This window comes from Dendrobates tinctorius, unplaced genomic scaffold (assembly GCF_039654945.1).
Source record: "Dendrobates tinctorius isolate UK_male_01 unplaced genomic scaffold, ASM3965494v1 ptg000036l, whole genome shotgun sequence".
In the NCBI taxonomy this organism is placed as follows: domain Eukaryota; kingdom Metazoa; phylum Chordata; class Amphibia; order Anura; family Dendrobatidae; genus Dendrobates; species Dendrobates tinctorius.
Window position 1 is genome coordinate 23,066,603 of NW_027361704.1, and position 14,130 is coordinate 23,080,732.

The window sequence follows — 14,130 nt, forward strand, 5'->3', positions numbered from 1 at the left end:
CGGTTAGTTGTTGGTTTTTCTGTGTGGATGTCTTGTTTTTAGCTTTATTGATTAAAGGTTGTATCAAATCTGTATATTTGTATAAGCAAGGCTCCTCCCAAACTTACAATTGATTTTTGAGCTTACGCTGTTATTTGACTTTGATTTGGTATTCCAATTCATAACGAGTTTCTTCGTACCTTATGCCACAAATCTTACTCCATTCACCTCTTAATGAAGTAGCTGCCTCTGACTCCAAGTCAAGAACATAATTTAATGTGCAGCTGGGTACTGCAGAACATCTCCTACTCTTGAATAGGAGTCGTTTTGTCGTACCCTGCAGCGACTGCTACACATTGGAGTTTCACAGAGCACCTCCGCTCCATGGGTTTACATCTGGCCACTGCTGGAGCAAATAACAGCTGACCGGAGGTGGTGCTGGGTGTCAAATCCCTCAGGGTCAGATACTGATGATCCGTCCTCAGAGGTGGTCCAATCATGAGGACCTAACACAGGAAATTAAATGTAAATTCAATACCAAACAGAACATACTTATAAAAACAATTCCTTGTTCCTACCTGCCATAAAGTGTTTTTCTTTGGAGATTCGTCTTCATTTTGATCATCCATAACAGAAGTTGTCTAAGAAAAGAGAAGATAAATATTGTAAAAACTTGTATAACATAAAAAAAAACACCACACAACTAACATGCAAAATAAAAAATATATAACTGCACAGTTTTCACTTGAGAACAAAGATCTGTTGGAATCAAAATTAGGAAAGCAGAAGACAATCATGTTTCATAGTATGAAAAATACTAGTGATTTACTTCCATTTTTCTTACGTTTCCTTAGTACACAGTACCATAGATATGTGCAACCTGCTGGCTTGCTGCTATTAGAAGGAGATAATTTTATATTCAGCTCCTCTTCAAGCCAATGGAAGACATATACAGTTCATCTCTTAGGCCAGGATCACACATGCGAGGAATACGGCCGAGTCTGGCATGTTAATACCCGGCACTGCCTCCGGCACTTGGGAGCGGTGCGTGCGGCCGCATAGCAATACATGGAGCCGCATGCTCCGCTCCTGAGTGCCAGGTATTAACATGCGAGACTCAGCGGTGTTCCTCGCATGTGTGATCCCGGCCTTAAGGCTCCGTCTCACATAGCGAGATCGTTAGCGAAATCACTGAAGCGTCACCGATTTTGTGACACAACAGCGACCTCGCTACGTGTGACGCGTAGCGGCGACCAGGCCCCCGCTGCAATATCGCTGACCGTGCTCGAATGTCCTGGGCCATTTTTTGATCACTGGTGTCCCGCTGGCCTGCATGCATCGCTGTGTTTGACGCCATAACAACAACAAGCAACACAGTAGATCAAATTTCACCATTTAATGAGCAGGGTGGTCTAACGACCGACTTTCGGCAGCCTACATCCAGCTTTAGTGGTGGCAAGAGCATGTTCACAAGCAAATGAATGAAAAAATAGAATAATGGAGATCCACTTCCAACTAAATTAAACAGTGAAACATCTCAAAATCATTCACATTGCTAGTTTTCAAAAAAAAAAATAAAAATTTATCGCTGGAATGAGAAGTATAAGGCTGTGTGCACACGCTGCGGATTCCGCTGCGTTTCCGCAGCGGTTTTGACCGCTGCGGACACGCAGCAGTTTTAGCTGCGGTGTACAGTACCATTCATTTGAATGGGAAAACAAAAAACGCTGTGCCGACGCTGCGGAAAAAACCGCGCGGATTTGCTGCGGTTTTGAATCCGCAGAAAGAATTGCATGTCAATTCTTTCTGCGGAAACCGCTGCGGGTTCCTATCTCCACCATTGTGGAGATAGTGAATCCGCAGGACCAAACCGCAGGCAAAACCGCAGATAATCCGCAGGTCTTTGGACCTGCGTATTATCTGCGGTTTTTGCAAAATCCGTGCGGATTAATCCGCAGCGGAATCCGCAGCGTGTGAACGTGGCCTTAAAAGGGTATTCTGTTGTTACAACATTAAGGTATAGGGCCATTACATGCAGCCATCAGGACTCCAGATGTGTCCCCTCTGGCACTTCAGTCACTTGCTGTCTCCATAGAAATGAATGCAATATTCTGCGATTCCACTGCCCATCTGATGCCATTCTATCATTGTGGTACCAGAAAACATGGCAGATCCTACTGATATAGCAGCAACCCCAAGATCTGGAAAACTGAGTTAAAATTAATGTTCCCTTTTTTGGGAATTCAAGGACCATTATTTTATAGTACAATAGTGTAGTTATGCCGCAGAATAATGTGATGGTGCAGCCCATACATCGAACGGCCGGCTTTAGATACAAGACTTCAGTTGTAAATGGATCACATACTGGCATCCTTGAGAATCTCTGGAGAGAGACAGAAGCACACACAAAATAGCGCACTACCGTCTGGAAAAGGAGAAGTATAAGCGATGGCAGCGCCCAACTGAAGGTGTTGTGTTCAAAAAAGGAGAAATTAAGGAGTTTTTTTATTGAATAAAAATATAAAAAAACTTTATTAACACAATCAAGTTAAAAAAGACAAATATGAAAATTCAAAAATGTGCAAGGAAGGACACCAAAAAGTGAGGTAATAACATCAGGAACAATGAAACCGGATGGTTTAAATGACTCCTTGAATTTTGCACATTTTCTCTGAAAAACTGAATTCTGAGTAATAACTGACTATTCCCTCTATTTGTATCTTTTTAACTGGTTGTGTGTTTTTCTTGTTTTCAATTTATATTTTGATTTTTCTTTTGTATAGTTTGTATCCTTTGGCTTCACTCTCCTGCTGTACCTGGATACAACCATATGTCCATATCTTTGGCCTCTATGACAAAATGTTTGGTAAAGACCTCCCGAAGAATTCATTTAAACATAGGATCCTAATGAATACTAGAAGATAACTGCAAAATTGTAGGGATGTTAAAATTGGGGACTTTTGTTTGCTGACTAATTTCTATGTTGCTGCTGTATATGATGGAGGTTTTCCTCTTTTATATGCAATGTGTATTTCTCTTTTGCTGCTGGGGTGGTCTGCTTGCCGTTTATTTCTGCCCCACGTCATCCAGCATCTTGGCGTCGCTGGCGCGCGACTGGGAGTCATGACAACCTCCTGGCTCCTGCTTGCGCGCGGTGATGTCTGACCGGGTCACGTGGCTTCGGTGCGGGCGGCCGCAGGCATTGGGTACACACAACCCAACAGCGGCCGATCACATGATATACACGCGATCGGTTACCACGGATACATAAGGTCCTGCAAGAGACTTTTTCACACACCTTCCATTGGGAAAGCACGGCAAATATGCACCAAAACGCGCGTCGGGGTGCGTCCAGTGGGGTACTTCAGTATTGGGTAAGATTGCCTTAAACTGAACTAGCCTATGAAAGGATCATATATGTAATAATTCTATGGGATGGATTTTTTTATGTTGACCTTGTACACATGAATTATACTGAGGATTGTATGGAACCTCAGTTTATGTCCTGACAGCTGTGGGCATGCTCATACTGATTAATCCGTGGGGGGTTTCATCTTTCCCATTAATGTTCTGTGTACTGACAGCGGTTTTGTAACTGCACATAATACTGAGTGTGATCTCACTGTTTGGAGTTCTTCCTTGCACATTTTTTAATTTTTATTTTTGTCTATTTTAACTTGAATTGAGTCAATAAAAATGTTGATATTTTTATACATAAAAAAACTCCTTTATTTCCCCTTTTTTGAGTGCAATTATCATGGAGTGGTATTTAAGTGGATAAGTGAATTTTGCTTTGGTACTTAATATGAGTCTGGGTATTTTTGCATTGAGTGAAGGTGTTGTGTGCAGGCACAACACCTATGAAGGCATGGAAAGCAGCTGCTGCCCTGTGTCTGGACGAAAGGGTTCTTCCAGAGGTGTAATGTTGAAAATGGATGCTGGCACATTTAGGGAGACTGCACTACAGGAATAAAGAGCCTTGAGATTCCAAAATATTTATTCAAAAGCATTTCTGTGCTGGACTGGTGCTTTTCTCAATGTATAAAAACCAAGCGCACCTGTCTAAACGTACCAATATATCGGCAGCCTTGAAATATCATGAGTGAGTGGTATAGCCACTTGGGATGGCATCCAGCAATGCAGGTGAGCAGCACGCACAGTACCGCCTCATGTGCTTCCATGTTAAATACAATGAAAATCAGGAACCGTGGTCACAGCAAATATCAATGCAGATGAGCAGCACGCACAGTACCGCCTCATGTGCTTCCATGTTAAATACAATGAAAATCAGGAACCGTGGTCACAGCAAATATAAACATCTACTAATCCTCAATGTTCGCAGTCATGAAAACGCAACTGGTGCCCATTGGTGCTTATTCACACATCATGGAATTGCTGCAGTGATTTTGCAAAAAAGAAAAAAAAAAAAAATCATGGCACATAACTGTAAGGCTATGTGCACGCGTTGCGGATTTGGTGGGTTTCCGCAGCGTTTTTGGATGCGCAGAATTGCATCAAATCCGCAGTCTAGTACAGTACCATTGATAGTAAATGGGAATTTGAGAATCGCTGTGCACATGCTGCGGAAAAATCCGTGCGGATTTGCAGCGTTGCTTTTTTTTTTTTTTTGCAGTCAATTGTTTGTGCGAATCAGCAGCGTTTCTGCATCCATTGACTTACATTGAGAAAGACAAATCCGCACATCAAAAAATGCATGACAATCCACAACAAATAGAAATCCGCATCAATTCCACATGAAATCCGCAATCATTTTTACCTGCATTTTCTGCCAAGAGATGCAGATTCTGTGCGGAAAATTCCGCAGGCAAATCTGCAACGTGTGTACATACCCTTAGACGCTCCAAGTGAGGAAGGAAGATTCTCATTTGCCACTTCTTAGGTTAGTGCAATAAATATGGACAGCAAGCTGTCCAAAGCACACATTATAGAGGTTTCAAGCATCATAGATGATAGCTTAACGGCAGTCAATTATGTACTGTACAGTTGGGCCATATTAGATGGCCTTTTAATCCAAATTTAAAAAAAAAAAAAAAAAAAACTTCTTGCATAAAAGTCCACAAAAAATGTTAAGATTTTTTTTTATATCCTAGCCATAGCAGAAACAAACAGGGCAGGAACCATAACGCCAACACTCCCGTCTCCTCCCACCAGCTAAGAATCAATTGTAAATTATGAAAGAGTCTAAAGAGAGGAAAACTGGTGAAAATACAGTAATTCTATATGCACAGTATATACACACAATAGATAATTCTGAAAGGTTGTACAGTTACCCTTCAGGCTTCACACATGGTAGAAAATATCAACCATGGGTTTGGTTACAAATTTACAACAAAATGCGCAGGTAAGGCCCGTTTCACATTTCCGTTTTTTGACGTCAGTCAAAATACGTCACTTTTAGAAAAAACGGATCCGCCCCTTTTTTGGCGGATCCGTTTTTTCCCCCATAGACTTACATTAGCGGAGGATTTTGACTGACGGTCGTCCGTCTCACCCGTTTGACGGATCTGTCAGAATTTTAGCGGCTCCCGGGCACAGGAGACGGACTCAAACATTTTTTCAGAGCAACGGTCCGCTATTTTGGATTGCGCATGCCCGGCAGATTTGCTCTGGCAGGAAGTTTAACCCTGAATAGCGTTCCGGACAAGCAGATAAAACAAAAAATCTGTCTCTCTCTCAGGCCGCGGTTGCTTTAAATTTCACCCTCTTGCCGGCTGCAGCGGATCCGTATACATAACGGATCCAGTGGCATCAGTTTGGCCCATGACAGAGACTGATCAGTTTTTTAACCGCCTGGCGGATTTTCAATGACCTTGAAAGACGGAAATGTGAAACAGGCCTAACACGTGGAATTTGTTGCAGCTTTCTGCCTGTTCCACGTTGTAAGCATTGAATAGGGTGAAAAATCACAATGAAATTCTGCATAAGTTTGCTACAGATATGAAACCCACACCATGCGTGTGAATGTTTTACCGCAACATGTGACTGGGATTTTTACAAAACCCATTTACTTGTATTGTACTCTAAATTGCTGGGAATTGGAAGTGCGGAATCCGCAAAGAAAACATCAACTTGGCCTTAAAGCCAAAGGTGAAATGTAGAAAGATATTATTTAGGAATAGCTGCTGAACACAACAAACTGATCACACAAGGTATAAAGCGATCATCTCTACACTACAGTATTAATGAGAAAATGCCATTGCTGTGTGAAAGGATGAGAGCCGATGCTGCATGGGTGAGGAGCACATAACGGATGACATTGCAAGGCATGCACTGTCTGTAGCCTCCCATGGATGAATGGAAGTGTGTGGACACGTTGGACCTGAATGCCAGGAGAATGCAAACAAGGAATTTAAAGGGAGTACAAGTCACCTCTACAGAGAAGTGTAAAATCCAAGGCCACACACAAACCCAGTATAGCCAATGGTCAGCATGGAAAAAAATAATCTTACAAAGTACCATTCTAGAATAACACAACAGAAAGACAGTTTCCGCATCTATCCAACAGGTGAACACGACTGGCCTGTCTTTAAATACAGCCAACTGACTGTGGTGGTCTCACTCATGGACATTATATAGAAGCCAAAGGACACAGCCGGTGGTCACCATCTTGGTAAAATGCTACAGAATCCGGTTATTGCACGTAAAGAAAGCGATAGATAGCTGTAGGCTCAATTCACACTACGGTTACTGCTTCTATGGATAATGAAGCAATCCCAGTTATGCTAGTACATAGACACATTGCAGCTGCTGGTGTCGGGCAATACAGTTACTGACTGCACTTTTTTTTTTTTTAACAGACGAAAGATGTAAAAAACGTGTTTCACAGGGGATGCTTTACGAACAAAGGCTAGAGGATAACCGCTTCAACTACCCAAGAGAACAGCACCGAGGAAGAACAAAGGGCAATCTGATAGGCAACCTCATGGGTGAAAGAATAGCCTTTAATATCTGTCCACCACATGTAGCCGGAATTGGCGCTGATAATCACTACTAAGATACGTGCCATCGGGAAGCTAAGAAGGTGGTACAAAGTCAGTATAACATGATATTGGAGCCAAAACAATAGACCATAGTTCATTCTAAAAGAAATGAGTTCTCGTTCTTCTCATGCAGAGAACTTAAAAGGCATGCCATTCTTTTTGTTAAAAAGGAAAATAAATACCATGCTCTATGGGTTTCACATTTACACGAACACACCAAATTACATACCAAACAAAAGTCATGCAAAATGAATTTACTGTTCAGAACTTCATGTCAAAACATAAAAAAAGTGATGGGTCGTGCATAGACAGAGCATACACATAACAGTACAAGAAAGAAGAAAGGCACCTGGAGACATCTGACACTGGGCATGCTCTGCAGGCATCTCAGTGCGCACATGCTCTCTACCAGGTTGGAGCAGCCTAGCCACAAAGACCTTGGCACAGAACACTGCAGGGTGACAAAAAGGAAGGAGAAAAGAAGCCGTTAGATGCCACAAAAAATTTTCAGGCAGGCAACTTATGAGAATATTAAATGTATGTAAGAATGGACGAGCAATGCATGCATTCACACTAACAGAAACGAGCTGTAACATACATCTATTAATACTCTGCCATCACCAGATCTAAATTCACAGAAAAAGATTTATAAATTCAGGGAAACTGAAGTCTACAAATCTAAACTGCACTGAGAAGTTGTCCACTAGGTTAGTGGTCTTAATAAAAGAAAAAATGGCCAGTGTATATATTAAATGATGAAAATGAGTATTTGTCACAGGAGATCGAGGTGAAATAAAACCTTCTTAAAGAGATTTGTTTGGATAAGTTTCATTGTACTTTAAGGGGTTTGGCCTCTCCCTGGTTTTGTCTTATAAATACAGATTTATAACACTGACTCGTGTCACACGTCAGGGATTGTCCTTGCACGCAGACAGGCCAAATTTCATCTGTGTTTTCGGGCAGAGTTTGGGAAGTGTGTTGGTGAAACACTTGGTAAAAACCAAGTTATTCTCGAATTTGTAAAAAAAAGAAAAAAAAAACTGATGGAGGTTTTCTCCAGCTTCTCCTATCCGTTTTCACAGATCCATAATCATGCATTAGTGACCATTATCTGATACTCCGATCCCCATCAGACAAGCATACGTGCTTTTCCGTGGATCATTTGGCCGAGGAAGGAAGAAAAGAATAGTTGGACATGTGAAGCACCCATAGACTATTATAGCCAAACACGGACAGAACTCATGAGAAAAGGACGACGCGTGAGGGAGCCTTTAGGCTCATTTCATCATGGTGGTGGTTTTATAGCCAAATATCTATAGAGAAATATGGGGCATCGTGTACTAATGAGGAGAGATATAGAGATAGCTATAGATATCTATCTATACACACACACTTATCAAAGGCTTTTCAACAAAAACTCAAAAATACCAGTGAGGATACCTGCGTAAAATGTGGGACAATGCTGCCACTAAAACACTTGTGAAGCCATAACAAGCATTTTTAACCTCCAGAGGTTTTTTAGTTTACATGGTTTTTAACACTATTCAAAAAGACCAATATGTGACAGAATCTTAGGGTGGGTTTCCACTTGCCGCCCTATGGCCATTACCTGACCTATTTGGAAAGGCATGTATGTGCTCATGCGCATAAAACGATAGTAAAAACGAGAACCATTGTTCTCGGCAGCACCTGACCAATTGGACATTGACTGCTGAGGACAATGATACGTAAGCAAGATTAAAATTCATTTCACCCAACTAAGGAGTGTTTTACTCGGTCGCCTGGACTGGCTGCCTGCTTATTCAGGCTGATTAATGGAAAGCAAGCAATCATAGGTTCACTTGTTCCCAATAATCAGAGGGGGTACATCCATGTGCTTAAGGCCTCGTGTACACAATTGTGAAAATCAGACATGCAATACGTCATTTTGACAGACACCACCAGTCCCCATGTTATTCAATGAGGCCATGCACATGTCCAGTTTTTTTCCAGACCACGTAGTCAGGGGGAAAAATTTGAAAAGAAGAAAAATAGAAGAATCGGAGAAACGCGCGTTGGGGTGGGAGACAGCAAAACTTGGCTCAAACCGAGGTATCATTTAGTATGCACTTTATTCAATGTGGTTCTTACCTGCACTGTCATACTTTACATGCGATGCTACGAGTTACTATATCACTGTATTCATTGCTCTTTAGACAGCAACAACAGTCTTTTTTCCATGCACTGTGGCACTTTAGGACCATTTAGTCAGCACTAGTCTATGAATATATTTTTGGTTGTATTTGTTGTATTCCAGACATATAGCAATAGTAGACTATGCACTGTGGCACTTTGTGACTACTTGATTAATCCTCTCTGTCTATATGAATATTACCATACCTTCATTCTAATGTGATTGGCAGTTTCTTCTTTTTTGTATAGTCGCATGCACTTTTGCTTGCATGGTACAACAGGCACTTTAGCCTAGGATTGAAAAATATTGTGCAATATATATCTATTCATGTGGCCAAATATGCAGGTGATTGTAACCACTTTAGCTTAAACTTTATATTCTACCTATAAAAAGGATGCAAGTCAATTTTCTCTGTTCCTGTAGTCTGACATGAGGCATCAATTTTATTTTTTATCTTTGACGTAAATGTATTAATAAATGTTGCTAGTTATTAATTACATATAGGCTGATCATGCTACTCTCATGTTTCTTTCTGGACTATCTAGAGAGGAGGTCTAGTAGTTCCCTTGGGGAATAATCTATATACAAATACCATATGTTATGCCCATCTTTGCGTCAGTGATGTTCTGTTTGCGACGGTTAATGTTACATAGTACTTTATAAAACAAAACCAAAAATCAATAAAAATTATATGATTAAAAGGAAAAAAAGACGGACACTGACGGATCAAAGGCCAGAGAGAGTCCACAGTGCCTTCATCTGCCTCATTATAGGGAATCTTTTACCAGAGGTTCCATCTGAACCACATATTTCAGAGCCAAGCCTTACTACAATCTTTGGGAGGCAGAATGGAAAAATCAACAGCATATGAAGAATTTTATTTATTTATTTTTTTTACGCCGTTCCTCATGCAGTATACGTAATTAGGCAACTTTATTCCTCAAGTTGGTGCAATTACAACGATACTAGATTTATATCTTTGTTATGTTTGGCTGCTGTCACACTCTAAAAGAAGCTTTTGATTGCAAAATAAAGTTTTTGCATCACCACATTGAGAGCTATCATTTTTTCGACTTTTATGCCAAGAGAATCATGTGAGGGCTTGTTTTTTGTGGGACTAGTTAGCATTTTTATTGGTAACATTTTCGGTCACATGACATTTTTTCATCGTTTTCTATTATGATTTTTGGGAGACAGAATGAAAAAAACTAGCAATTCAAGAACCTTCTTTTTGCTTGGCTTTGTGGGTGGGGTTCTGCTTGAGGGGGAGGGGGTGTTTATGGCATTTCCCATGTGATAAGTGATTACAGCGAAATCTCATTTATATAATTTTTAGTGCTCCTGGCAGAGATAGAGTGGGCACCGTTTCTGTGCCGCGCACAATTACCATGACGTATCTATACGTCAAAGGTTGTGAATAGGTTAATGAGTTTGACTCCAGCACACCAGTGTGAAAACCTGCAGGTCTTAATGAATCAGGGCCATAATGTTTGCTCCTCTGACAATCTATGAACTAATGCAGACTTTTCAGGAACTATCAGACACATTAGCTCCTCTCTATATTAGTTATGATGAGCTAGAAGAGTATAACAGTCAGGTATTACCAGAGTCAGTACAGTCCGCTTCATAGACAGCAGCAGCAAGTCCTAAAGGAGAACAAACAAGCTGTGCTACGTACAGGTACGTAAGTGTAAGAACTACAAATACTTCACAATTATTTGACAATGTCTCTCCCATGTGTTGCCCATAGAGAAGAGCGACTTTGAATTTTTTAGGGTCGAGTCGGGTTTCATGAAACCCGACTTTCTCAAAAGTCGAGTCGAACGAAATCGGCCGACTATAGGGAAAAGTCGTGAAACACGAAACCCAATACAAGTCAATGGGGAGAAAAGTCGGCAGTGAGTGGAGGACTGTAAACACACCTGGCATGAATTTTAACCCTAGAGGCGGCGAAATCTCTCTCTTCTCTCTCCCACTCCGGCTACGCTTCTCTCATTGGCTGAAAAAAGTCACGCGCAAGCATTCGGCGAAACCTGACTTTGGCGCTTGGGTTGCCGACCGCATGGCCAACTTCACACTGTGGTCGGGTTTCGTTTCATGAAACCAGACTTTGGCGAAAGTCGTCGACTTTTGAATCTGACCGACCTGTTTCGTTCAACTCTAGCTGCCCAAATAATTTGTGCCAACATCCCAGCAATGTCACCGCTTTAGATCAAATATATTTTATATAGAACCTGTATGGTGGCAGTTTTAGTCATTGTGGTTCTGTATCAATGCCACTTGTTAAAAATGGGAACATTGGATATTAAAATGTCATCACGTCCATGCCATCAGGTTTCATAATCCTGTTCACAGCAATAACATTTTGCAAAAAAGTATTTTTAGTTGTTTTATTAATGGAATATATTTTACACAACTTGTCCTATATGAGTTATCGTAGAGTATATCTTGTTGGTTATGGTCTCCATATAAAGTTATGCTTTCTTCATTTTTGTTTTCCATGTTAACATTAATTCAGATGCCATAACACCTAAAACAAAAGATATTAAGGGTGTTAAAGGTTTTTGCCGTATAAACTGATAGCAGCATGATATAGGAGTTGAGAGCTTGATTCCAGCAATGTGTGACTTACTAGGCTGTGCTGTTGCTTCAATAAAATCAGCAGATGATCACTGCCGGACTGGGGGTTTAGTATCTTGGGGCTCATGCAGATATCTGAGTAAATCGGTCAGACGCTGCACCGCATGGCACAGTCTGATCGCGGGTCTCCAGAACGGATTATCATGTATTTATAGGAGGTTGTAACACTAGGGTCATGGCCAGCCCATGAACTGCAGTCCGAGATTGGACAGATTTGCACAGACTTTATTTAGTACAACCAATATGCAAAACACCATAAAAATTATTGAGAGGTGTTGCTCCAAGGGTAATTATGCAGAGTAGCCTAAAGACACCCCTCCAAAAACAGAATCCTGTCAGGAACACCCCCCTTAGTAGAGACAATAAAAGTAGCATACTGGGTGCTCAAAATAAAAAGTGCCAATATCTATGGAACCATATGGCTGATTTAAAAAAAAAAAAAAAGTATGCTCAGGGGAGCAGCAGGAATAAAATGAGAGCACTGGCTACATTTTACCTAGTGAAAGGTCCTCCTAGATATAATTACAACACAAAGATTCCATAGTAACATCAATATGGCAGTCTCTTCATTAAATGGCATTCTAGGGCTAAAAATAGAGATGAACATGACATTCTGGGATCCTTGCTGTTATAGGTCTGCTCATGGAGCCACTGATCACCACATTACATGGTAATCGGGGCATGGCTCTTAGGCCTGTTTCACACTTCCGTTTTCAGGCGTCAGTCACAATCCGCCGTTTGGGAGAAAAACGGATCTGACGGATTTGCCTGGCGGATCCGTTTTTTCCCCCATAGACTTGTATTGGCGGCGGATTGTGACGGATGGCCTTCCGTTGTGTCCGTCGCACAGCGGATTCGTCATAAAATTGGGTTCCGTCTGGAAAAAACGTCCATAGGAACGTTTTTTGTCTGCGTCGAAAAGGCGTACCGTGACGGATCCGTCGCCTGGCAGAATGGACGCCTATGGGCGACGTATCCGTCCCCGTCCATCAAATGACAGTCAGTTGACGGATTCTGTTTCTTTAAACTGAGCACGCCCAGAAGATTTTCCTTTGATGAAATTTAACCCCAAAACCCATTCTGGGACAAATATTCATTCTCTCTCTCAGAATCTGTCCCTTTAAAATTCCACCAACTACTGCTTCAACGGATCCGTCAAAAAGCGGATCCGGTGCATCAGTTGTTTGCAAACTGCAACGGATCCGTCTTTGACGGATTTTGACTGACACCTGAAAACGGAAGTCTGAAACAGGCCTTAGGCACCCATCAGGTGATTGATGTCTGATCATGCCTATTAGAATACCGGTCACCATACATTTGGGTATTTCCACACAGCATCACAAACAGGTAACTGAACGCTTACTATAGCACACTGTGCTGTCTACAAGTATGAAGGACCCTCCTGTCTTCACCAAAAAAAGGCAGGGCATCTACTTTAGAGCCGCACATGACACAAACATTGGGCTTATTCTGTGGAGCTGTGAAAAACAGGATATTTCAGAATAAGGCCTGCTAAAGACCACAACTAAAACATCTCCCTACTGTATCCTCACCCATCCCTTGTAGATTGAACCCTGCAAAGGAATACGTGGATTTCGTCCGCGCTGCCCAAATAATGAAATTACAGAACGTTAATAAAGTTTGACAGTGGTTTATTCTACACGTTTCAAGGTTTTTTTACAACCTCTTCTTCAGGAAATACCACATGGTATTTAAGCCTATTAATATCAGCCCGCAGCAGTCTGCATAGCCTTTACTGGTTATTAAAAACTAGATGGTGGCCGGATTCTAACGCATCGGGTATTCTAGAATATGTATGTAGTTATTTATGAAGATTTAAGACGCGGGATTTCCGTTACAAACAGAGAGACAGACAGAATTAGACGATTAGGCCGGCATCACACACAACGTAGAAAAATACAGACCGTATTGTACGTCCGTAATACACATAAATGGTCCCTAAATAGTGCTCCGTATGTCATCCGTTGTCAGGGTGTGGCCGCGTATTTTTCCCATGTAAGCATCCGTATGCCGAGAATTTCTTGCAGGCTTGCAAAATGGACATATAATGGAGCCCTATGACAGGTATTCAAACACAAACAAAAGGATATATACACATAGAATGCATATATATATATATATATATATATATATACATACATATATATATATATATACACACATACATATATACACACATACATATACATACACACACACATAGTGTTCCAAATTATTATGCAAAAAATATTTCCTCATATTTTCTCTAAATTACCTATATGAATTGCAGTCAGTGTTATTTTCCAGTCATCTAATATTCTAGTATAATTGCAATGT

The 14,130-nt window shown here is 41.1% G+C and overlaps 1 protein-coding gene across 3 annotated transcripts in view; it reads right to left on the bottom strand.

The window, feature by feature from the left end:
- FBXW11 (F-box and WD repeat domain containing 11) overlaps positions 1-14,130 on the bottom strand; it is a 108,116-nt gene that overhangs the window by 54,757 nt on the left and 39,229 nt on the right. For 2 of the 3 annotated variants that reach the window (XM_073573749.1, XM_073573751.1), the window contains exons 2-3: positions 7,330-7,431; positions 558-620 (exon numbers count right to left, since the gene is read on the bottom strand). In XM_073573749.1, the coding sequence (XP_073429850.1) occupies positions 558-620; positions 7,330-7,431 (165 nt within the window). The remainder of the gene's footprint in view (positions 1-557; positions 621-7,329; positions 7,432-14,130) is intronic. The other variant, XM_073573750.1, reaches the window with a different exon arrangement.